At 34.0% G+C, this 27632-nt stretch overlaps 1 protein-coding gene and 1 pseudogene across 1 annotated transcript; one reads left to right on the top strand and one right to left on the bottom strand.

Moving 5' to 3' along the window:
• The first annotated feature begins 14424 nt into the window (after positions 1–14424).
• Positions 14425–15205, top strand: LOC120137525 (annotated as a pseudogene).
• Positions 15206–17406: 2201 nt separating this feature from the next.
• Positions 17407–18482, bottom strand: LOC120137554 (mediator of RNA polymerase II transcription subunit 9-like). The gene is made up of 5 exons (XM_039153282.1): positions 18279–18482; positions 18139–18201; positions 17955–18035; positions 17559–17617; positions 17407–17464 (listed from the first exon to the last, which is right to left on the bottom strand). The coding sequence occupies exons 1-5, from the start codon at positions 18480–18482 to the stop codon at positions 17407–17409; spliced, it is 465 nt and encodes a 154-aa protein (XP_039009213.1).
• Between the last annotated feature and the right edge of the window lie 9150 nt (positions 18483–27632).

Here is a 27632-nt window from a genome sequence, read left to right on the forward strand (position 1 = left end):
AATAATTTTTTTATGTTATTAATAAAAAAAGAATAAAATGTATTGTTTTACTAATTATCCTTTAATTTCTATATAGATTTAATATTAAATTTTAAAGTATTTGTACGAACTAAATAATCTCAGTGGTTATTATTCTTAGAGGTTCGGGATTCAAACATCAATAATTGTAACTTATCTAAGCGTTTATTGTCAAATGTTTGAAATTTTTTAAAATATATACTACTACTTGTAATCATCTTATATTAATAAAAAAGTATTTTAAATTTTTTATTTATATTTTATTTAAAATATTAAATTAATAAGTTATTGATAGTGGGGCTATGTGAGACGTGATTTTTTTTATATATAAAATTATTGATTCTTTTACTTATTGTGATTCGAGAATGATCTTTTATTGATAGTTAGTTATGACAATATCAATATTAAAATATTCATAATTTATTTCTTTTTATTTTCTCTATTTTGATTTTCCAAAAAGTTGCTTAAAATAAAAAAAATTATCTAAAAGTTCAATTTCTAATGTTCAAATTTACTTTGACTGTCGAAATTAATTCTACTTATGTTGTATGTATTCTCAAAATAGTGTTTATTATTGTTTAAATTTTTAAACAAATGTCTTAAAAAAAATTAAATTAAAGAAAACTCTAAAATTTTAAAATAATAATTCTTTTTGTGTGAAAATTTTCAATTTTAGTGATAGTATATGAAATTATATTTCATGATGCTAGATCCATTTTATCTTGCCTTTAATTTAAACCACAATAATTGAATTGTTTTTAAAATATTTTTAATTATATAAATATATATTGTACTTTAATTGACTTTCAAGTCTACCACATGATGCGTTTCTTGGTTATGTGTACTTGGTATGAAGTGAAAGTCATGCCATTCGAATTAGTCTTGCCGATGGATGGAATGAGTGCTAGGATATGATCATATTTTGAAAATTTTAATTCATATTTATAAATTAATTTTTTTTATAATTTTTATTGATAATATAATTTGAGTTAATTGCACCATGTTTCTTCAAACTATGACCCTCGTTTCATAATGGTCCTTAAACTTTTAAATATTTCAATTTCATTCCCAAACTACGACTCTCATTCTAAATTAGTTCCCAAACTTTTGAATCCTCCATCCCTAAATCCATCCAAATATAATCAGTTTCAGCCATAGTTTAACCTATATTTTATTTTTTTCAAACATATAATAATATAATTTGGCCTAATTATTTTATTAACAAGTGATGTTATTAGTATATACGTATAATGTAGGATGAAATTGAAATGTTTAAAAAGTTTGGCGGATCAATTTAGAAGGAAGGTCATAGTTTTGGGATGAAAATGAAATGTTCAAAAGTTTGAAGAATAATTTAGAATATAGTCATAATTTAGGGATGAAATTAAAATGTTTAAAAATTTAGGGATTAATTTAAAACGAGTGTCATAATTGAACGACGTACGATGCAATTAACTCATATAATTTTATACTCCTTGAAATTTTATAATTATACATTTTTAAATTTTTAATCCTGCATTTATCTTTATTGTATCTTCAAAAGCTATACTAGGAAGGTTAAATATAAAAATCATATCAAAATTACATGTGCGACCTAGGTCGGTTTAGACTAATCAAAGCGAAACCTTAAAAACCCGGAAAAAAAGCAAGCATATGTGGTTTTGTACTTTGTATTATGAAACTACTTGCTACATTAATTGTTTAATTAATTACATTAAAATTATGTTTTTTGAATTATTGAATTATAGCCTTAACTGGGGCGTGGGGGGAGTTACTTGCATGACCCACAACTGCAAGCAAAACATAAGATATATATGGGGTAATGGGGTTCCACTCTTCGCGTTCCCTTTGAAAGGTGGGGGTGCCTTTTATGAATAGTTTAGCATAATATTTTTCTAAAAAATTATATATATATATATTTTATTGGATTTGGTTGGAAATGAAATAAACAAAACTGTTTTTTTTAAATACTAAAAATTATACATCAATATATTTTTATTAAATTTTATCATAGGTGTATAAATAAAAAAATTGTGTGAAAAATAGAAATTTTAAAAGATTGAATCAGCAAATAATCAAAAAATAAATTAAAAATATTTATATAAAAATTGGTTGACCACATGTTTAATTAAAATGGAGTCATCATTGTGTTGGTTGTATCTCAAAATCAATCTTAATTGTCGTGTTTGCATTGAACAAATGTGGAGTCTTTAGCAATCCTTCCGGTTGCTTGGATGTTGGGAAGGGCTGCATCATGTATATGTTAAACCCTTCACCAAGTAATCAATACTATATTAATGTGAAGTATAAATTAGTAGGTATATCACATATTGAAAATTTCCCTATATTATATTGTATTTTCTCATTTTTCTTCTTTAGTTAGTACTACTCGTCGAATCCATCGAGTACTAGTATTGTTATTTTCAGAAGTCTCAGATTCGAACAATTTCATTTGTTACGTATATGTAAGTTGTCAGTGATTACTACTCATCACGTGACCATAGTAATAAAAGAGTATTGTTTTCCTTAGAGGTCACAAGTTCAACACAGTTTTACCTGCGGGATTTGTGCAAGTTGTCAATAATTATTACTCATCAAGCGACTATAGTAATAAAATAGTATTGTTCTCCTTAAAAATCACAAGTTCAACACAATTTTATCTGCAGGATTTGTGTGAGTTTTCAATAGTTAAAAATATTTTAAATACTATCTAAACTACCCAAAATAATAATAATTATTATTACTACTCATCAAAAATATAATTTAATCATAGGCATCATCAAAAATATGAGCCTTAATTATTATTATTATTATAACTACTCCATCAACTTTAACTATACATGATTTGAAGTTGTTTCCTTTGGAGGATCTCAATTAATGTCAAATACATTAAATTAATAAGTTTTATTGTCCAAATTCTAGATAAATATAGAATATTAATAAGAATTTATTTGTGATGGCTTAATTGGGAAATTTCACTAAATTTATGGGTAATTTTGGTGTTAAATTAAACAATTGGGCTATAAAAGTTTACCATTTGAGCGTGTGAACGACCCATTTGGTTTTTATATCCTATGGGAAATGGATTCCCATGCACCCCTGGATCCTGGTTTCCCCCCTGATCCGCCCCCAACATGGTAGATTTTACCTATACCAATAATCATATATAATAAAATTATATTCATAAATAAATTATAAATATTTTCATAATATCAAAATAAAAAATTATTAGTAAAAGAACTAAGGTAAAACATATTGAAAAATAATAATTATTTTCAAATCTTGAGGCATATTATTTACAAAATTAAATTGAATTTTTAAATAATAAAATTATAATTTTATATTCTATTTTATGAGACAATTAGAATAGTATATATGTCTAAAGTAAATTATATGTAAATGTTGCTGACGAAAATGTGGTATCTTAAAACACTTTATACCAAATGAAAAGAGTATGAGGTTTAGAAAATATTTATAAGATAGAACCAATATGGTAGTCAATTTCTATTCTTTCTTTAAATAAACGATTTTACCTAAAAAATTTTGGATTTTTTTAAACATATTTTCATTTAAAAATTTTATTTTTGTCACCTCAATAGGAAAAGATAATGTTGGGTTTGATTTGTTCATTGGAGTAGTGTTACTGTTCGTGAATGATTGTTGTTATATATCCTATAAGATAGATATTTAACATTCTCGAGCACCAAAAAGATATGTAATACCTTAGACTAGTACGACAAAATTAACCGTTTAGAATGTCACACAAAACCATTGGAATGATTAACCAAAAATTTTCTTTACTTTCTCAATTTAAAACAATAATTTGAAAGTGTTCAAAACACAATAAGTCAACCACATTTTTAAAAAAAAAATTACATCAGCATCTCTCAATAATAATTCAAAACATACAAACCACCAATTATAATAAGTTACTACTTGATTATACAAAATAGGTTTACAAATATGCATGCCCTCTACAGATTCATTCGAGATGTACTCTGTACTAGTTTGATTTGGGTCACTGTTGGTAAAAAAGGGTCTTCTGGTTGCTCATCGACTAACACGTAAGGAAACAAATTCCAAACGCTGAGCTAACTAGCCCAGTGCCAAACTAACAACTAAGTCATACTAAAAGTGTTAATGACATGCTCAAGCTAACTGATAATAATACAATAGTGAGTATACTCGTATACTGCACTCTCTACTCTATGGTAGACATCATAGTGCGGTTGAGGATTCTACTTCTCGGAGCTCACACACCCCTCTAGTTTACCGAGGATGGTTGCCCGGGATCTCTGTATCGGTCAACCCCCTCAACTAGCCCACTCCTTGAATATCAGACCTTGCGCCCAAGTTAGTCAGCTTAAAGTGCCTTATGCACTACCTAAGGATATCTGAACTGATTCTATACTTCGACATCATAATCTTACTAAAGGAACTTGGGTGTCTTGATCGTTTCCCGAGCATCAATCAAGGCTAGTTTTATGTCCCCTAATTTATCTCGTTTCTAAATGTAATTAAGCATTATTCTTGTTCCCACTTGACGTTTTATTCAAGTTTTACCCAATTTGAAGCATACTATAAGTCCACGACCTTTCATGTACCATTTTAGGCCTATTTGGCCCAATTCAAGCAAGGGTTTTGAAACCAGTCTCAGGGGTTTCGAAACCTCATATAAATTTTTATATTCTATCCAGGGGTTTCAAAACCTCCCTTAGGAGTTCCGAAACCTCTAAAAATTTTACGTTTTGGACTAGTGGTTTCGAAACCTCTACTAAAATTTGAAATTCCTGCACATTAAAACTCTTTAAAACCATCCCAAAACCACTTCAACATTTTCAGTTGATTTATATATGTTTATACATGATAGAATGGATCATAAAGGGGCTTGAAACAAGTTAAATAACATCAAATACTAGAGTCTACCTTGGATGATCATATAAGGTTCCCAACTTAAATTTCCAGCTTGAATGCATTCTAAAGACTTACAATTGGTATGAAATGGTTGTAAATGTGTTGCCTTGAAATCTTGGTTTGTTAGATAAGTCTTCAAAATACTCAAGAACCCATTTTCTTCTTTCCCCTTGCTCTTGAGCTTTTCCCAACTTCTTTCACGAACCATAGGTAAAAGAAGGGATTATCAACTCAACTAAATGTTAACTTCAAACTAAACACAATCCATCTAACTCAAATCCTTCTAAAATGAGCTAGAATCCAAAAGTTCTCACAAACCTCTCAATACCCATTTTTGGTTATATTGCTTAAAACTAGTGAAATTAAGCTTAAAATGAAGCTAGAATGATGAGTATTAATAATCTTACCATGGATTGATCTAACTAAGCTTGAATTCCTTTGAGTTTCTTACTTAAAGAAGAAAGAATAATATAGAAAAATGAGAATAATGAATAAGAGTGTTTGGTGAGCTAAGTAAAGGGTTGTTCACGTGAAAAACATAATTTAAGGATGGGTTTTCAGCTTTCAAAATAATCAAGGGAGAAATTGCACTTTTAGTCCCTCAAATTTATAATTAAAACCAAACTCTTCACTCCTTATTAAAACTCTTAGGCTCAAACTCAAGCCCACTAATACTAAACTTGGTCAAACTATCTTAAAGGATCCTTAAGGCTCAAACTTTAGGTCTCGAGTTGACCTGAACTACTAACCCAGTACTCGCGGCGTTACAACTCTCACTTCTTAAAAAGAAATATCGTCCCTAAAATTTACCTGGAAAGAAAAGATGCAATATTAAAGTTTCATATCTTTCTTGGTTTCCCAAGTGACTTCCTTGACCCCATGATTCCTCCAAAGTACCTTTACTAAGGGAATCTTTTTATTCCTCACCTCATTCACTTTCTTGGCTAGGATTTTGATCGACTCTTCCTCATAATTCATTTTAATATTCAACTAAACTTGTTCTAATGGTAGAACATGAGACAGGTCCGAACGATATGTTCGAAGCATGGACACATGGAACACATTGTGAATGTGCTCCAACTCTGAGGGCAGGGCTAAACGATAGGCCACTGGTCCAATTATCTCAAACACCTCATAGGGACCAATGAAATACAAAGTCAACTTCCCTTTGCGCCCAAACCACACATCAAACTCGATTTCTTTTATTTTCAAATCCACATAAGACCTATGTCTGTTTGATGCCTCTTTTAATATGCTCTAGATTATTCTAACATTTTCTTCAGTTTCTCTAATCAAATCCAGTCCCATTATCTTTCTTTTACTAAGCTTGGTCCTGCAGAGAGGATTCCTACACTTGTACCCATACAAAGCTTCATATGAGGCCATCTGGATGCTCGACTGATAACTATTTTTTTACGCAAACTCCGCTAATGGAAGATGATCCTCCCAACTACCCTCAAAATCAATAACCACACACCTCAGCATGTCTTCAAGAATTTGAATAACGTGTTCTGACTGGCCGTCTTTCTGAGGGTGAAACACGATGCTGAAATGAAATTTGGTACTTAGAGAAACATGAAAGGCTTCCCAAAATCAAAAAGTGAACCTGAGATCTCTATATGAAATGATCGAAGTCGGGACTCTATACAACCTCACTATCTTACAGATATAAAGTTGTGCTAACCTCACTAAGGGGAAATTCATTCTAATCGTTAAGAAGTGAGCAGAATTGGTCAACCGATCCACTATCACCCAAATTGCATCATGCTTACATCTCGTCATCGATAACTTAGTCACGAAATCCATCGTTACTCTGTCTCACTTCCACTGCAGTATCTGAATCGACTGGAGTAATCATGAGGGAACCTGATATTACACCTTAACTTGCTGGCACACCAGGCACTTTGCAAACTCAAAAACCTCTTTTTTCATGCCCGATCATAACTATAATGGTCAAAGCTCTTAGTACATCTTATTGCTATTAGAATGAACGGAAAGCAGACTACAATGAGCTTTATAGAGAATCTTACCACGCAACTGATCGATATTGGGTACACATAACTGACCCCTAAAGAACAATACATTACTATCTCGCAACTCAAACCCTGGGGCCTTGCCTCGGCGGACTTACTCTACTCATACCTTCAAGCGACCCTCTGAACCTTGTAGTCTCTTAACCTCATACACTAACTCGGGTTCTACTCAAATTTCAGCTAACAAACCCCCATGACTGGATATACTCAGTCACGCTAACAAAGCTCTTAGGTCTAACATCGACTTTCTGCTCAGCGCATAAGCTAAAACGTTTGCCTTTCCTGGGTGATAATCGATAACGCAGTCGTAGTCCTTTAACATATCAATCTATCTATGTTGTCTCAAATTTAACTCTTTCTGGGTAAGCATATACTTGAAACTCTTGTGGTTGGTGAAAATATGACATTTTCCCCCAAACAGATAGTGTCTCTAAATCTTAAGCGCGAAGACTATGGTTGTAAGTTCTAAATCGTGGGTGGGTAAATTTTACTTGTGAGGCTTGAGTTAACGAGATGCATAAGCTACCACTTTTTCCTCTTGCACCAACATACATCCTAGACCGCTTAACGAAGCATCATTATAAAGGGAAACACTTTTCCCGACTCAAGCTAGGTTAAGATCGGTGCTTGGGTCAAAAGGGTGTTTAACTGTTCGAAACTACCTTGTTGGTTCTCACTATGCGTAAAAGGCACTCCTTTTTGAAGTAATTTAGTCACCGGGCTACTATCATTAAAAAACCTTTTACAAAATAACTAGAATATCCCATTAGACCTAAGAAACTGAGTGCTTCGATTATGCTCTTGGGCGACTCCCACTCAAGTATCGCTCGAATTTTTGATGATCAATTTGGATGTCATCCGCTGCCACTACATGCCCTAAGAATGAAACCTACGATAACTAGAACTCACACTTTCCAAACTTAGATGAACAACTGAAGATCTCGAAGAGTCTAGAGAACTATACGGTGGTGTTAGTCGTACTCATCCTCTGATCACGAATATACCAAATTATTGTCAATGAATACCACCACGAACTGATCCAAGTACGGGTAGAAGACTCAATTCATGAGGTTCATGAATACCGTTGGGGCATTGGTGAGTCCAAATGGCATTACAAGAAACTCATAGTGGTCATATCTTGTTATGAACGTAGTATTTGCTATATTCGTTTCTTTAACTTTTAACTGGTAATACCCAGATCTCAGATTGATTTTAGAGAATACATACGCTCCCTTTAGTTGATCAAATATGTCATCGATTCGGGGTAAGGGATAAAGGTTCTTGATGATCAACTTATTTAATTGACAGTAATCGATGCATAGCCTCATCAATCCATCTTTTTTTTAACGAAAAGAACCGACGATCCCCAAGGATAAATACTTGATCGGATAAACCTTTTCTCGAGCAACTATTAAATTTATGACTTCAATTCCTTTAGCTCTGTCGGTGCTATGCGATAAGGAACAATGGACACCGAAACAGACCCTGGCATTACCTCTATACCAAACTCTAGCTCTCGATCCGGCGACAATCTTGGCAACTCATTTGGAAAAACATCTGAGAAGTCTCTAACAACACAAATGTCCTCTAACCTCGAAACTACAACTCTAGTATAGACCACATGAGCCAAGAAGGCTTCACAACCCTAGTCCAACATTCTTTATGCCTTAAGGGCCTACATAACCCTCGCACTTTTGTGCTTCTCGCCAAACATCACAATTTGAGTCTCGTCATCTTTCTTGAGCTTAAACCGTCTAAGCTTGCACCTTAAGCTCACATCGTGCTCTAACAACCAGTTTATGCCTAAAATCAGATTAAACTCTTTGAATGGAAGCTCCATAAGATCAGATGGAAATGTCTCACCTTGAATTTCAACTAGATATCTACAATAGACCTTGTCCACTAGGACATCTAATCTTAATAGGCTTAACACTCGAACCCCTATCTTAAGGGTCTCAACTTAAATACTTCTCTCTTGTACTAGGTCATAACAGATATAGGAGTAGGTCGATCCTGGGTCGATTAATGCAGTAATTGAAAGGGAAAACACTATAAATTTACCTAAAATAACATCAGTGGTGTCGCAATCCTCATGAGCTCGGACGACATACTGACAAGCAACAACTCTAGGCTCTGTACTTGCCCCAGATCGACCTGTACCGATCGGTCATCGCATACTCGAGGGCCAAGTAACTGAAACAAATGAGATAAAGTGGAAAATGACTTATGGTTATGCATATTGAAAATGATTATCTTAATGGTTTATGTTTTTGAGATGATATAAGCAATTCATACCCCAAATGTTCCCATTATGTGTTGAAACATATTTGTTCCCTTCATCCAATGTTGTTCTAGCCAAGTTAAAATCAGAACCTTTAGGAGTGATCATGTTCTAGAAAGATATTGTTGAACTTGAAGTCTCAGTGTATAACCTTATGGCCGCTCCGAGATTAGACAATGTATACTTCCCTCGGTGCAGATACCAATCATTTTAACCAGATTCTGAATAGTGTAGGATGCTAAGCATCTTGACTTCGGCCAAGAACCTTCCTCTTCATAACATTCACAGTCATTGCAACTTCATTATCTAAAATACCCCTGTAGACAATGCCAAAACCTCTTTCACCGGTCACCCTTGCGATATCGAACCGACTAGAAGCTCTTTCCATATCGATTAAAGTGAAGTTCCTTGCCAATCATGTATATGTTATCCCACTAAAACAAATTGCCATTGATTTCGCACTGGACATTTCCTTGTATCAGATCCCACCAGACCCTATTGAATTTATCTACAACGTGAGCCTCAGAGGGTGCATAATTATCCTGAACTATTGAGACATGACTATTTCTCGAACAAAGTGTAAAATCTAAATCAACATGCTTCGATTTCGCATGCAATATAGGATTTACAGCCATCACAATGATGCTCGTATTATGACACTGTATTGTAGGTGTTTTATCGAGAATGACATGCATATCACTAAGTACATCCTTTATCCGAAGACGTAGCATCAATCAGGCTTTGATACTCAACTTCAGTCGTCGAACACTACAACAGAATGAGTCTACAATGGCACTTTTCTTGACGTTTATAAGACAAACATTGGTAAGATTTCACATATAACAGTGTTTCTATAAAAAAAAGTCGCTGAATGTAAAATTTAGCGGTATTTTTCACTAAAACGCTGTTATAGATCTGTCTATTAGTGGTGTTTGTTATAAAAACGCCGCAATATAGGAACCTTAGTGGCGTTTGTTACTAAAACGCCGATAGGCGAACCTTAGTGGCATTTGTCACTAAAACATCACTATAGAGCTATACCTTAGTGGTGTTTGTTATAAAAACGTTGCTATAGAGGCGTACCTTAGTGGCGATTGTTATTAAAACGCCACAATAGATATGCACCTTAGTGGTGTTTGTAATTAAAACGCTGTAATAGAGTCACACGTTAGTGGCATTTGTTGTTGAAAAGCCACAGTAGAAGCACACATTAGTGGCGTTTGTTATTAAAACGCCATAATATAGTCATATTTTAGTGGCGTTTGTTATTAAATAACCGTCTTGGGATGCATAAATCTCCTCTCCCCTCATTCCTAATTTGTTTTTTCCTAAACCTTTCTTCCTCCATCCTCAGCGAGCATTTTCATCAAATTGGCATGCTAGTCACCACCGTCACACTGTCTGTCGCTCCTCAAGGCTCAAAATCCAGGTACGCTTTTAATCTCTTCTCATGTCATCCATGTTACTAAAAACCCTAAGAAGAATCCTATGTTTTCTTCATAAAAACTCATTAGATTCTGATTTGAAATTGATTATTGCTGGTGTTTTCCGAGAAAATTCAAGTTTTCTTTAGAGATTAAGATGCAACAGTTGGCGCAGCAGAAGATGAGGATGAAGATGGCCAAGAAGATAATGCTATGTAGGAAGTGGCTTGTTCTCACGAGAAAGCTGAGGAATAAGGGACAATAGTCTCCTTCTAAGATGAAGAAATTGAAGAATGTATGATCTTTTGCTTACTCTTTTCAAATTCCTTCTTTTTATCGTGTAGATGTTATATGATTTTGAGCAATGATGACCTCAATAAACTGAATTTGTTGTTATTCGATTTCATTTTGGAATCTTAAATATGTATGATCTAAGTACTTGCCTGATTTTGCTATCTCTTAGGTGAAATTCAAGCTATTTGTTCATTTGATTCTTAAATGCATCCTATTCCCAAGCGTATATACATGATAATCCTATCATTTTAGTGACTTTTACATGCTTGTGTTTAACTGCCCTGTAACTATTTTCTGAGGTGAAAGAAAACAGAGGAAGTTGATTCATTCATTTGAGATCTTTGGGTAACAACAAAAGCTAATTTTTGGGAGGATATTTGGCCTATGTATTGAAGCTATATGTTTATATTCTCTGTTATTAAGATTTGCATGAACGTGGTATACATATATGTGTCTAATGTAAGATATCTTCATTTTTTTTACTTTTCATGTATTTAGAAGGTCCTAAGAATATCATATCTTTGTATCTATATCTGTATAGGTTTGGAACATGGGTTGAGCTTCGTGTATCATTTACCGACTTCTGTTTTGGTTCGGTCATTGTTAGAGTTACAAATGCCATTTTGGCATCTGGGGTCTAACTTCTTTAAAGAATAAGAAAGCACATGCAAGTTTAACCTACTTGTTATCATTCTGGTTAAGATGCAATCTATAAAATCCGCAAGTGTCAATTTCTTTTATTGTGTATGATCTTCTAAGCATATGAAAAACTTTAAAAATAAGTATTTTCTTGGACAATAGCCATATCCCAAAATTCACTCCTAGTCTAAAATACATGGTATGCAAGGGACAAATTGCCAAGTCCCGTTATCCTGTAGAGAAAAGAAGAAGTGGTAATGTTGAATTGGCACCATTGAAGATGATACTTGTGAAGAAAATGGAAACTTTGGTTGTTTAAGATGAAATTGATTAGAGAGCTGGGATAATCAAGAGTACAAGAATTGGTAAAAAAATTATATTTTCTTAAATCTGCGCTTAATTTTGTTGGGGTTACCTTGGTCCCTTTAGGTTGTTGAGGCTGATAAGTCGACCACTTTCAAAGGATTGAAGGAATTGATGTCTTTCATTCGTACATGGTAAATTTTTGTAGTTTTAACAAAGTTGAAAGGGGAAATATAAGGTCGGAGGAGGAGGTTGTCCATGAAACTAATGTAAGAAGAGATAATTGGCTTTAAAGTCTATCCTTGGTAGGAATGTAAACACTCACAAGTTTAGGGGTTTTGTTTTTTTTTCTTTCTTTCCAGCAAATGATTTTCATGGTCTGTTACAAATGTTTGCATGTTGACTGTAAACTTAGCCATAACTTGCTTTAATGGACATTGCAAAATTTAGACAAGTGTTTGCATGTTGACTGTAAACTAGCTTTAATGATTTTTTTTTTATTTTATATCTCAAAATTTGCAGCTGAATTAGAACCATGAAATTTGTAGGAATTGAACTTTAGCCCGTAGTGGTTTCTCAGTTTTTAAAAAACCAAATAGCATAAGTTATTAAATCATTTAGTATATTACCAAGATGATCGTGAAATTGTTGAACTAAGCTCAGTTTTTAAAGAACCATGGAATATGCAGGAAAAAATTGTTCAAATGAAAGGCGAAGCGGGCGAAGTGAGAGAATCAGAGAGAGCAGCCAGAGAAACAGAGAGAGAAGCAACATTTCAGAAAAAATATGAAGAACTTTAAAATCAAATTGAAGCTATGAAACAGATGATGTAGCAGAATCAAACGAATCATCATAAGTGTTTTCTTAGGTTAATGCTTTGTTTATGTTATGAAAAAAAATGTTGAATTACATTATCTTTAACTTGGATGTTAGTAAACTTTGATTTATTTATGTTTTTATGTATTATTACTTCATTCGAATCGTAATTAAATTTAAGATGGTTATTGGATATTTTACTGGTTAAACTTGTGTAATACAAAATAGGAAGAAGATATGTTGAAAATCAGTTTCGATTAGAGGCGTTTTAGGGGCAAAACGCCACTAACAGAGTGTATATTTGGCGATGTTTTTTAACCAACCTATTGCGGCGTTTGTGACAAAAAATACCGTTAAATAGAAAATTTGTTGCGAAAAACGCCTTTAAATATCAAATCTATTGCGGCCTTTGTTCCCCAAAACGCCGCTATATGGCAAACTTGTTGCGGCGTTTATATACTAAAACGCCACTATATAATTTAACCTTTAGCGGCGTTTTAGTACACAAACACCGCTATTTAACCTGACTTTTAGTGGTGTTTATTAGTATTGAACGCCACTAACAGTTGCGACGCTTTTAAACGCCGCTATAGACCAATTCGGCTGTAGTGGAACGATAAACATCCCATGGTTTCCATCAAACTTCAAGACTACAGATGATGCATAGCATGAAAAACTCAATATTCAGAAATTGACCTTCGAATTTCGATCATCAACGTCTCCTTCCTAGTCAGCATCCGAGAAAACGGAAATCGACGACCACCGAGAATGCTCAATCATGATGAAAACAACATCGTGTATGAGATAAGTATTGTTTTGGTGGCAAGCAGGACATAATACTTGGAACCTGCTTCGTGGCAATCTTATATTCTATAGGCTCTGTGTAGCTACTGTTAAATATTTTACTGGACAAAAATGTAACTTTCGAAAGTTTCAGATAAGCATCCGTCCAAGATAATGTTTTATCTCTGCCACCCTGAAATTCAACCTTGGAAAAATGGAGGGCAGGCTGAATAAATAAGTGGGAACGATCAAATAAAGATCTATGTGATCTGCAATAAAATTGGGTGGTATAATAATTAAATAAATGATAAATTATACCCATGAACACTTAATTATGAGGAGATTTCAATTTGACCATTGATCTTTCAATTTTATCGATCGGATCATTTAATTATTTAAATGATACAAATTCAATCATCTATCGTTAACATTTAACAGTTGAGTTAATAAAATTAGTATAATTATACATTTAATCCTCAATTCTTACATATTCTTTTTAACTACCACATCAACTTGTTCATTAAATCTTAACGATTGATGACTTGATTAATATCATTTAGATAATTATATGATCTAATTGATGAAATTAAGAGATCGATTGTTAAATTAATTTTTTTTCATAATTAACTAGTCATGGGTGTAGTCTATCCTTAAATAACTATTTCCTAAATGAATACTGATTGGTGAATACTTAATAAAAGAAGAAGAAAAAAAGAATAATGTTAGTAACCATTTTTGTTAAATAAGATAAAGTAGTGACCAAATTATAAAGGAGATAATGTACCGGTGACTAGTTAGTATAATGTACCTTTTATATTTCTGCTCGATACAACCTTCTAGTATAGAGAAAGAATAGCAGACAGACGACCATTTTCTCTTTAGACACCAAAACAAAACACCTTTTCTTTTTAACTTCCTTTCCTCTCTTCCTCCTCCGGCCATGACAGACAGAGTATACCCTTCTTCCAAACAACCCACAAACAGCACCGCCTCCGCCGCAAATCCTTCGTTTCCCCCCACTAAATCCACGCTACGGAGCAGCACGCCCTCTCTACCGCCCCCAAACCAAGCGCCACCGTCGCTCATGCTGTTGTTCATGCTGCCTCTGGACCACCGTAGCTATCCTCGCAATTATCCTCCTCGCCGCCATAGCCACCGCTATCCTGTACGTCCTTTACCGTCCACACCGCCCTACTTTCACAGTCTCCTCCCTCAAAATCTCGACTCTCAACATAACATCGTCTTCAAAACTCATCACCGACATCAACCTCAACGTAGCAGCCAAAAACCCGAACAAAAGACTCGTCTACACGTACGACCCCATCGCCGTATCGCCCACCATGAACGACGGCATCGAAATAGGCGACGGTTCGTTCCGTTCCTTCGTGCATGGCACTAAGAACACGACCCATTTGAAAGCCGCCATAACTAGCAGCGGCAGCCAAGAACTCGATGATGGTTCCGCCGGGAAGTTAAAAGCTGGTTTGAAGAGCAAAAAGGGTCTGCCATTGAAGATGAAGCTTGACACCAAAGTGAAAGCAAAGATGGGAGCTTTGAAGACGCCAAAGGTTGGGATTAGGGTTGTTTGCGAAGGGATTAAAGCTACTGCTCCCGAGGGGAAATCTGCAACAATTGCTTCAACTTCTAATGCGAAATGTAAAGTTGATTTGAGGATTAAGATCTGGAAATGAACTTTCTGATGTGAAGAATCAAGAAGAAGAAGGTTTGATGTTTATTTTATTTTTCTTTAATTTTGCGTTAATCATTATTTTTGGGGTGATTGTATGTTTTTGTAAATTTTGATCAATGATAGGATATATATACCTTTTAAATATATTTTTGCTTTTTTTTAGTACTTGTTCAGATGTAATTTTGTATATTTTTATTGAATTTTATGTAATTTTATTATGGGGGTAATTTTATTGAATTTTACATAATTTTTGTACTTAATAATAGAAAAGGAATAGATTAACCTTTAGTTTTACCATATATTAAGAAAATAAAATGTCTAAATTTTTTAATTAAATGTATTAACTCTTTGTACCTAATAATAATAAAAATTATTAAATTAAAAATTTCAAACATTTTATTTCTTAATTTAATGGTAAAACTAAAGGTTAATCTATTATTTTTCTATTTTCAATAATATACCTTTTATTTAGGGATAACACGTTTTTACGTTTTTACGTTCGAGCATGACGAATATAAAATTTTATATTAAAAGTGATGATTTATAAATTTTAAGAAGATATAATTTTAAAGATTTTTCATAGAAAAATATATAAAATTTTAAATTTTTTAATGGGCGATTAACTGCTATCCTCACATGTTCTGCCTAAGTTCATTCCTAACTAAATTCAAGGAATTTTAATCCATGTGATAAGATTAATTTTATAAAATTTATACTTCAGATCGAGTTAAGTTTTTCAATTAATTTAAGTCTGTTTAAATCTATAGAGAATTCGATTTGAAATAATTAAACTTTGTTTCATGTATTCATATATAATTAATTAGTTTTAAATGACAATATATATGAAAATAAATGTATAAAACAACAGAATTATGGTATTAATTTAAAATTTTATTTTAATTTTATATTATTAAATGATATAGATTAATATTTTATTTAATTATTTTTTCTTTCTCGGGAGGGTTGAGGTTCTTGATGATCTAGGTAATGTGCTCACCCCGAACAACTTTTGCGCGTTCTGGAACTGCCGTTGTTGACCGTGAGGGAAATACGGGGCGAGGATGCAGTCCGGTGCACAGTTCCTACGTTGGTATTTACACGCAATGCAAGCTTGCATCGTACCGCTACTACCGGTTCTCGAAATGCTCATGTTTTTCTTGTGGAGGGATCTCTTTCTCTTTTGTTGTTGATTCGATTGAGAGGATGAGATATCGGATGCGTTGCCGCCGGGGATGGTGCAGCCTTTTTTTGTATGTTTTTAATTTTTAAAAAAGAGGAATGCTTATTTCTGGAGGAAAGGAGGGAAAATAAGAGATGGAGAGAAAAGAAAGGAATGAAAGACGTAGGTATATGAAGGGGAAGGGGTCAAAGAAATGAACAGTTCAACAAATTTATGTTAACTTCAAAAGATTTGCCAACTTAAAACAGATTTTCATTGTTCTAACTATATTTAACTTGGATTTCGGATTCGATTAGCTCGAGGTGACATTCGATAAGTTTCGACTCGAATGCAATACATGAACAAAGTTCTATCAATCTTATTGGAACTTTCATTAGAAAATAGAAATTTTTTATGAACATCCAGTTGCCACTCCCAGGCATTGAGACTCGGTGCTATACATGAGCATCAATGGTACCAAAAAGAGAAAAGGAAAAGGAAAAGATTGCATCTGAACATGATATCAAGAGTTCTCGAATTCCGAAACAAAGAGGTGAATATGATCTGATTCCATGCTGCAGGGGATTCCGTTCGACCCAGAGAGCATTCGACCTGAATGCAGCAAGAACAATAATCGGTACCAAAGAATCAAAGAAGAAAGCACATCCGGTGTATGAAAGTGGCATCATACAAGAACAGCATAATCAAGCAATTCTATCATAGGATAAGTGTATCAGTAACAACAGACACTATGGTAGCAGCAACGTTCTCCGATATATAGGTGGGTATTTGTCGCCACGGTCTGGTTTTCGTGTTCATTACTCGAAAACTCGTTCAACGGAAAGATTCGTTTTGCTTCCTTTGAGTTCATGGAACACAAATATGAGCATTTACGTAGTTCGGCATCTTCACATGCACGATATGCACTCCCTAGAACACTATAACACTATCTATTAAGAGTAAACACTCTTTCACATATTTCTTTTACACAAAACACAAAAGCAATGCATATAGATCATGCAGATTGCACTATCCATTTCCTTACCTGTGAACTATGGCTCGCTCTTAACGAGGTCTTCAACAGTGCTTCTAAAGTTGGCAATCAAATCCCTTGAATTTGGAAGAAAAAACGAATTGTACACATTGAACACTTGGAAAACTTAGACTGCAGATGAAAATACAAATGCAGAAACCAACTACTTACCTCCTTTGATTTAGCAATTGTTCACTTTCCCCTAGCTTTTTGTTTTGTTCCTCAACAGTCTACAAATTCAACATCCAAAAAATTTTCAAGTTATTAAAAAGGAACACAAAAATGCCAACACGTTTGCACATGTTAAGAGGCTATCATCTATGTTAAGCTTTCTTGAATAGTTCGACTATCGTATTATCCCAACATCGATGTCGGAAATGTGTAGGAAACATGAATAAACAAATGCAGAGTAGACATAACATTCTCTGTAGGAAAAAGACACTGAAAACTGAGACATTTTGCAGAAGTAATGAACCCCTAGCATGTAATGATATATAAGCGGACATTATAAACTATTAAAACCAAAACAAGATTGTTCAGTTAACTAAAGAAAACTGGGTAATTTACCATGTCTTTGGTACTAAGTGATGCCCCAATGGAGTTTAAAAGCTGCTGGCACTTCTCAAAATGATTGCTCAATTCATTTATCTTTCCAAGATCCCACCAAGAAAATAAAAGAAAAAAAATCAAATAATCTACAAATCAAGCGCTAAAACCAAATTATAGAACAAAGAAATAAACCCAAACAAACCAAAGCATCAGAATGCTGATCACGAGTTCCATTATCAATTGCATCACCCAAACTCTCCACCAACTGCAGAACAAACCCAGAATAAAAAACGATTTTTAAAAAAAAATGAATTAAACTTTAACCATTTTTAAAGAGAATACATGCGAGAGGTGGAAATGAGAAGCTAGGGACTGGTGATTCTGATTCTGCTCCACTTCCTGTTGTTGTTCTTGTTGTACGATAGGCTGTTGTTGCTGTTGATGTTGTTGTTGTTGTTGATCTTGATTTGTGGGAGTAGATACGTTACTGAGGGATGGGATGCTTGGGATTGTAGTTGAGTTTTCTTCTGCTGTGTTTGGTTCCATCGTGTTTGCTTCAATGGCTAGCTTCCTCTGCTTAATTTTTATCTTTGCCGCCATTGTCGGCGCACAGTTCGACATAGATATGGGGGCCCTCTCACTGCCCTTTAACCATTTTTCCCCAATTACATTCTGCCGCGTGTTCTAATGGGATGCGTCTTTAAAAATGATTTTTCCCCCAAAAACATATTTGGATAAAATATATGTTTTGTTTGCAACTGAATTTTTTGGCTGAAATTATTCATATATTACATTTGGATTTTTTTTAATTTTAAATAAATTATATATTATTTTTTTAATTTATTGCACTTGTTCCAGTAAAAGTGAAATCGACCGGATTAATTATTTAAAAAAAATTGAACTCGGTATGAAATTCGACCGATTTTATTGTGTTTGAATTTTCCATTTAAAAAGAACAGTGAAAGTTTATAATGGCATCAACTTCAATTTACTGTAGCAAATATAATAGATTAAAAAAAATAAAAAACGAGTCTGCATCATTTCTTGTTCGTTTTCGTTCATTTCACTTTAATCGATCAAACGAACGAATACATATAATTACATGAACATATTTTCTTGTTCGTTTTCGTTCATATTCAACAACAACAACAACAAAACCATATTCTCATATGCAATGGGGTAAGGGGGAGATAGAATAATAGGCTGACCCTAACGCAAGGTTGAGAGCAGCTTCCGTGGAAGACCTCCGGCAGTCAGAAAAATTAAAAATAAAGATAAAATGCAATGCATGTATAAATAAATAAATAAAATACATAGTTGAACATTCTTCATATGCAGTCTTCATATACGCGTCTGTAATGGGAAGTAATCCCTACAAATAAATCTTTGCGTAAAAATCTCTACATATAGACAGAAACGTAAGACCCGACTAAATTTAAAAATAAGAAACCTGAATAGAAGAATACACAGAAGTCAACGATAGCAAGCTACGAGAAGGAATAAAGTCAAATGGGTTAAAACCTAAACAAATTTAACACTACTCCGCTACCCTAGCTCTAAGCCTTCATAAATTCCAATGACAGAAATGTATAAAAAGTAGAAGTCATGAGAAATACTACAAAGACATTGAAAATAAGAAAGAGATGTTACACCGTATGGCTGTGACCCGCAACTACTCGGCTACCCTGGTCTTTAGTCTTCATATTTTCCTATCAGAGGTCATGTCCTCGGTAAGGGCTAAAATCCTTCAAATCGGATCTCAAGCAGTCTTCCTACTTCCGCCTTGGTCGTCCCCTCTTTCTAGCACCATCGACTTAAATCAACTCTACCCTCCTGACCGTATCCGTCGGTTATCGCCTAAGGACATGCCCAAACCACCGTAGTGTTCCCTCCCTCAATTTTTCGGATACATGTACCACCCCCAAGGACATCCTAATAGCAGAGTTTGATGTCATGTCCCACAGAGTCCTACCACATGCCCATCGAAGCATTCTCATTTCTGCGGCCTCCATCCTCCTTACTTGATCCTTCTTGATTGCCCAACATTCTGATCCATACAACAGCGATGGTCTTATTGTCATTCTATAAAATTTTCCCTTAAGTTTTAGAGGCACCTTCTTGTCACACAAAACTCCAGTAGCAACCCTCCACTTTAGCCATCCCGCCTTTATACGGTGTGTAACGTCATCATCTACACCCTCATATTTATGTATCATAGACCCTAAGTACTTGAAACAATCCTTTGAGGGGAGAATGTGTCCTTCTACGCATACTTCTACATCTTTATCGTATTGGTTCCCACTGAAGTTTGAACATAAATACTATGTCTTTTCAATATTGATTCTTAGACCTTTTTCTTCCAAAGCAATCTTCCAGGTAGCCAGCCTACTATTCAACTCAATTTTTGTTTCAGCAACTAGGACAATGTCGTCAGCGAAAAGCATACACCATGGAACACCGTATGGTGTCGCACAATAGATGTCGTCCATAATCAAGGTGAAAATGTAAGGGCTAAGAGCCGACCCCTGGTGGAGTTCGATATCCACCGGGAATGCCTCGGTGTCGCCAACTGTAGTCCTGACGTATGTAGTAGATCTACAGTACATATCACGAATCTTCATGATATAAGCAGTTGGGATCCGTCTCATTTCCAAGGTCTTCCAGATCGTATCGCGGGGAACGCTATCATACGCCTTCTCAAGGTCAATGAACGCCATGTGAAGATCTATATTTTTTTTCTATATTTCTCCATAAGCCGTCGAAGTAGATGAATAGCCTTCGTAGTAGACATGTCTGGCATAAAGCCAAATTGGTTTTCCGAAACCCTAGTAACCTGTCTCAATCTAGCCTCTATCACCCTTTCCCATAGCTTCATGGTATGACTGAGTAGTTTAATACATCTGTAGTTGCCACAACATTGGGGATCTCCTTTATTTTTATAGATTGGTATCACCGTAAACTCTCTCCACTCCTCTGGAATCTTGGAAGTCTCTAAAATAATATTAAAGATGTTGGTCAACCACTTAACTCCCTCTTCTCCTAGGGCCAACCACACAGTGATAGAAATTTGATCTGGACCGACAGATTTATCCCTCCCCATCTTTCTAAGAGCTATTTTGACTTCCTCAAACCCAATCCTACTTGTAGGGTAATCATTTGCCGTAGTATGATAGTCGGCTGACCTATCAACAGTAGTATTTGTACAGGGAGAGGCACCGTCATTAAATAAGCCAAAGAAGTAACTACCCCAAACCCTCTTAATATCATGATCTTTCACTAAAAGAACACCATTGTTGTCCTTAATAAACCTAATGCTACCTAGATCATTTTTCCTATTTTCCCTGGATTTTGCAAGCCTGAAGACGTCGTTTTATCCTTCCTTGGTGTCTAATCTCTTGTACATTTTCTCGTATGCCTTATCCTTTGATTTAGCCACTATTTTATTGGCTTCCCACTTTACCTCCTTGTATCTTTGTTTAGCTCTCGATCTTTCTTTGTCGTCATTGCATTGTAGAAACTCCTTGAAGCAATTTTGTTTTGTCTTCACCTTAGTTTGGACTTCGTCGTTCCACCACCACGATTCTTTATGTTCATTGACCTTCCCTGACGATAACCCAAGGGTGTTTTTGCCCACCTCTCTGAGGGTATTTGCTATATTTTTCCATAACATATATGCATTATTTGAGTTTGTAGTTACAAAACCTGTATTAGACAAAACCTTACTCCTAAAGTCATCAGCTGTCACTCCATGTAAGTTCTTCCAAAGGATCCTAGGTTTACTAAGTTTAGCCCTCCTATGAATGCTACACCTGTGGCATACACGGAATACCAAAACCAACAATATATGTTGTGATGCACATGCATCTTCTAGGAATACGTTACAGTCAATGCAAGCACATCAATCCCGATTTTGAACCAGGACATAGTCGATTTGGGTACAATATCCCCCGCTATGGAACGTAATCAAGTTCACATCTCGCTTGTTAAAGAATGAGTTAGTGACCACCATATCGTGTGCAGTAGCAAATTCAAACAACGTACGCCCCTCCTCGTTCCTACTACCAAAATCAAAACCCCCATGAACACCGTCATACCCGTCGATTGCACTACCTATATGGTCATTGAAGTCTCCCCTTATGAAAACTCTTTGGTCCTTCGGAATGCTCTTAAGTATATCATCTAACTGATCCCAGAAGCAACGTTTCTCCCCTTCCCTAGGCCAACGTGTAGGACATACACTGAAAGGACATTCACCACTTTCGCTTCTATAATAACCTTAATCATCATAATCCTATCCCAGTATCTACAAACTTCAACTACATTTTCCTTGAGCCTAGAGGATACCAAGATACCCACCTCATTTCTAGCGTTATCTACACCTGAATACCACAACTTGTACCCATTACACTCTCTGGCGCGAGCCCCTTTCCACCTAGTCTCCTGAATTCATGCAAAATCTATTTTTCTATTACTAAGTACGTCAGTCAGCTCCAGCAGCTTAGCATTTAATGTACCTACATTCAACGAACAAACTCTAAGTCTAGTCTCCTTGACACCACTCTGTCGAGCCCTCTCCCTATATGCCCTATGGGATCTAAAAGGACATGACCTCAAATAATCATCTATAGCCGAAGCTATGAGGAACTATGAAAAAGAAATCCAAAGAAGACATAAGATGCACACTCACAGTAACTGACGCTCAAGTAAGGTGTCTCTTTCAATCCTTTAAAACCAAATTGAATAAAAAAAATTAAACAAAATATGTGAACTCTTTTCTCCTTCCCACTTCCTTCACTTTTTCTTAGCTACCAAACAAATAACAATGCAACCAAACCCAAAACATAGTTATGCCAAAATTTCAAAAAATAAAATAAAAACCCATTTTTCCAATAAAATCACTTACAAAGAATAATAATAAGGCAGATAAGCTTAGGTATAAGAATTATACAAAGAGAAAAGATCGTGCTTGGATCTAGATCACAACGCATGTTCTTCAACTAAAACTGAAGTGTTTTTACTCAGATCTAACGGTGAGAAGAGTTAAAAATAGAGAAAAATCCAAAGAAATAAAAGAACAAAGCAAAAGCAAAAGCAGAAGAAATAAAGAATCATGTAAAGTCTTACCTAAATGCAGAGCAATGTAGATCTGGTGAAACCAAAGTAAGGAAGCAAAGTAAAAAGTATCAAAGTGAAAAACATTTATGTAAAAAGCAGAATAAAGAATACCATAAAGAAATATGTAAATAATAGGAAAACAATCAGATATTCAAAGCAAAAGAAAGTGAGATTGCAAACCAGACATAATAAACAAACATAATAAACATAAACCACAACAATAATAACCACATAAAACTGAAGTGTTTTTACTCAGATCTAACGGTGAGAAGAGTTAAAAATAGAGAAAAATCCAAAGAAATAAAAGAACAAAGCAAAAGAAATAAAGAATCATGTAAAGTCTTACCTAAATGCAGAGCAATGTAGATCTGGTGAAACCAGAGTAAGGAAGCAAAGTAAAAAGTATCAAAGTGAAAAACAATTATGTAAAAAGCAGAATAAAGAATACCATAAAGAAAGATGCAAATAATAGGAAAACAATCAGATATTCAAAGCAAAAGAAAGTGAGATTGCAAACCAGACATAATAAACAAACATAATAAACATAAACCACAACAATAATAACCACATAAAATTCATTACCGTAAGCTGCAACTTCATGTTACCGAACATATGTAAAACCTAAAGTTATTTGAAAAAGTGTATGGCCTAATTAACACATTTAGCAACCATTAATTCTTCTTGTTTGAAAAAGTGTGTTTCTGTATGTCGACTTTAGGAATTAACAGTCAATGTTTTGATACAATTGAAGAACAAATGGGCAAGTAAAACCTACAATTATTTTTTTCTAGAAACAAAAAAAAAAACAACGCAAAAGAAAGGGAGTCAACCCGGATCTATTGTTTAGAAGGCAGTCATCCCAACCGTTGAACCACTGACGCTTGCTTAATGCATTTTATACCATTCTTTATATATATATATATATATATATTACTATTGATAAGAATAAGGATTTTTGTGTGCAACATTGAATGCCTAATGAGTAATGAGGTTTATATATATATGTAGGATATAATTACATAGTAATAATTTATATTACTATTAATCATTATATTTACATTTCAATTTGTATAGACATGGTAATAATTTCTAAATGTTTATTTTATCAAACATTGGACATCATATTTCTGCCTTATTTTACTGTTTATTCTTTTAAGCATTTCAATGAGAAAAAAATATTTTAAATCCATTAAATTTCATTTTTAACGTTTTGATGTAAAACGGGTGCATTTATTTAATTAAATCTGAATTTCTTTAGTAATCTTAAAATTTTATCTTTTTTTGGACATCGTATCTGTAACGCCCCCAAAATACGGGTTAGAAGTTTTGAGTTTATTTGATTTGGACTTTAGAATAAATCTTCTAATGTGGACTTTAATGTGAAGGGACTAAGGAAGTAATTAACCTATTTTGACCCAAGTGGCATTTGATTTTGGCTTGGGTTGAGCCCAACAAGTAATAAAAAGGGTGTTTTTAATCTGGACTCTAATGTGAAGGAACTAAGGAAGTAATTAACCCATTTTTCAAATGGAAGGTTGATTTCCTAATTAATAGGATGATATCACGTCTGAAACCCCTACCTCTTTTTCATCCCATGCTTTGTCTTCTTCCTCTCTTCTTTTTCTTCTTTTTCCCTTCCAAGTCAAGCTAAAACTTGAATCTTTAAGAAATTGAAGCCTCGTTAGAGAATTCCTAGGTAAGAACTATAACCCTCATCTCCCAAGCTTTCATTTAAGCCATTTTTTGCAAGGTTTGGGTAAGTTAACCAAAAATTAGTTTTAGAGGGGTTTATGGAATCTTGAAGTTTAATCCGTTTTTAGGAGAGTTCTGAGTTGTAGGATCGTTTTAACACCTTCCTAAGTTCTAAAAGGAGTTAATAACTCATTTTCCATGGTTTTGATTAGTGCATGAGCAAGGAGAGAGCTTAAAGGCTATAGGCAAGGAATAGTTGGTCATTGGGTGATTTGAGAACGTTTTTTAGTCACCTAGCTTCAAGGTAATACGTTTCTAACTTGATTGTACTGCATGTAAGTCATTGTGTGCGCATTTTGGTATGTTTTGGTTCATATGAGCATGCTAGAAGATTGTCATGACAAGATTCGTATTTGTTGTTTGTAAGCATGAAAGTTGATAACTTTTGACCTCTAAGACCTCAAGTAAGGCTTTAAAAACATTTGTTTGTCTTACGGGTGTGAATGGCTGAGATTTGGGTATGTTTTTGTGCTCAAAACAGAGTATACTGGTCCGTCAGTATTGGTACTAGAAGAACGGTACTGATATTGTTCTTCGTGAAAGGCTAAAACCGAACATATTATAAGGGTAATATCAATATCCCTTCAAGGAGTATCGATACTCGGGGTCTAGTATCGATACTCAGAGGGTCAATATCGATACTAAAGTATTTTTGAAAACATCGAAGCTGATTTTGGTGTCGATACTCATAAGTATCGATACCTAGGATAGAGTATCAATACTCCCCATAGGAGTATCAATACCCAAGTATTTTTCAAAACATCGAAGCGAATTTTGGTATCGATACTCAGGAAAGTATCGATACAGTTGGCCCAATATTAATACCCACAAATATTTTGGACGATTTTGGTTAAATTGTTTGAGTGTTTGGTCTAAGGTGTTTTGAGTCAGTGTAAGCTACAAGTATCCAAAACAAGTGAAAATAATTAAGATCACTAATTTCTCACCTAGAAAACAAGCAAGTTTGGATGTCATAAGATTTACCATGTGTGACATTCAGGAAACGGTTCAGACACCCGAGTTACTCTAGCTTTATGACGATTGTCATTTGTTTGTAAATATCAGGATATTGTTTGTTTGATACGCATCCGATGCACGTAAATTTCGAGTCATACCAATACGAATTTTGATGCACGTATATTTTAGAATCGTACCATATTCTCGACTAGGTACGAAATGTGAGCTTCCGATGCACGTAAATTCCAGACCTCACCCTGATCTCTCAAGGATCTGAGGTAGACTAAAAGCCATAAGTTCCGAAACACGTAAATTTCGGTTCTTACCCCAAAGCTATCATGTTTTGGATAAGCTAGTGTGTTGTCCGAGATGCACATAAATTCCTCCGACCACACCACTTGGCCTATCTCCTGTTGATACGTACTTATGCATGTTTATGAGTTTGCATTCCGGCATGTTCATGTAATGAAGACATGTAGTATTACATGGTCAGCGGATGGAATGTGTTTTCGTACGCATGTTAATGGAGGATCGTTGAGGGAGCCTATCGCATATGTTCATTCTAGACTAGCCGATTTTAGAGTATGTCTTGGGTATTTGTAGAAGGCATGTATTCTATATGGACCTTGTGTATTTGAGTCATAACTCTATTTTGATTTTAAACCTCATGATTGTATTGTACGTATTTTGGGAGACTCACGTATTTTGTATACTTTATTTCGACTCCGTATATGATATGATGGATGATTTTGATAATTATAAACTGTTTTAAAAAGAAATTTTTGGGTTGATCATTTTGGTGGTCCCGTGTGACATCGTAATCCACAGATCTTCGGGTCGAACTGGATTAGAGTGTTACAGTATCTTCTAGTTATTGTTTTAATTTCCATACCTCTAAACTTGAGCAAGTATTTATGAACATTTTATAATGAAGAATTAAAGGTTTTGAATAATCATCATGTACAGGGATGAAGCAAAATAGTTTTATATAAAAAGATCAATAATCTATTGAGTATTTAAATCTAAAAATTGGGGAATAAAACCCTTATTTAACTAATATTTAAATTAAAAATAAGCTAAAATGCTAGTATACCAAAAAGTTTAGGAGGGACAACAACCAATCTCATGCATCATGTAGATCCGTCCCTGATCATATATATCTATTTATATGTTGATTCAAACGATATAAATATAATATGATTTAATTATAAAAAACATAAAATTCAAATTATTAGAAATGCAATAATATTAAGTACTTCAATATTTGATAGGAGAGTTATATTATTTTGTGATTTGACAAGATTGAAACTGTTAAATAAATAGACAAAGAATACTTGTAGTTCATAAAAAATATAAGTTAAAAATAATCAAATTGAACAAGAAAAACTAAAGCTAACATTTATATATATATATATATATATATGTGTGTGGACTAATAGCCTAATTTGATAATTATTATTAAGGTCAAGATTAAAATTTTAAAATTTTAAAAGTGTAAGAATTAAAATTGAAAATATACAAAATAAATTAACGATTTATGTATAGTAAGTAATAGAATAATACGATATATAGTTCTAAATGAAATCTTATATATATTTAATTTCTTTGAATCCTAGAATGAATTTGCGTCACAAACTAACTTATATATAATACGTTGTACTTTGAGGGTCTGTAATTCATTCATTGTATTGGAGCTTTACATATTTTGTATAACTACTATTAGAGTATTATTTTAATATGACTATTTAATAATATTTTCTAGTAATTAAAATGTATTTCAATATTTAAAAACTGTAAAGTTATAATGATAATCTAATGTAATATCCTCGTCTTCGGATATTCTGTATTCAAATTTAAGTATTACACTTGAGC

This window comes from Hibiscus syriacus, unplaced genomic scaffold, assembly GCF_006381635.1.
Source record: "Hibiscus syriacus cultivar Baekdansim isolate YM2019G1 unplaced genomic scaffold, ASM638163v2 tig00110674_pilon, whole genome shotgun sequence".
Taxonomy (NCBI): Eukaryota; Viridiplantae; Streptophyta; class Magnoliopsida; order Malvales; family Malvaceae; genus Hibiscus; species Hibiscus syriacus.

Excerpts from the sequence above, each read along its gene's own strand:
- LOC120137554 (XM_039153282.1), bottom strand. The coding sequence starts at position 18,482 with ATGGAACCAAACACAGCAGAAGAAAACTCAACTACAATCCCAAGCATC. Across the intron at positions 18,036-18,138 it reads ATCAGCATTCTGATGCTTTG|ATAAATGAATTGAGCAATCA; the intron begins GTTTGTTTGGGT and ends GATCTTGGAAAG. Across the intron at positions 17,618-17,954 it reads CACTTAGTACCAAAGACATG|ACTGTTGAGGAACAAAACAA; the intron begins GTAAATTACCCA and ends TTGAATTTGTAG.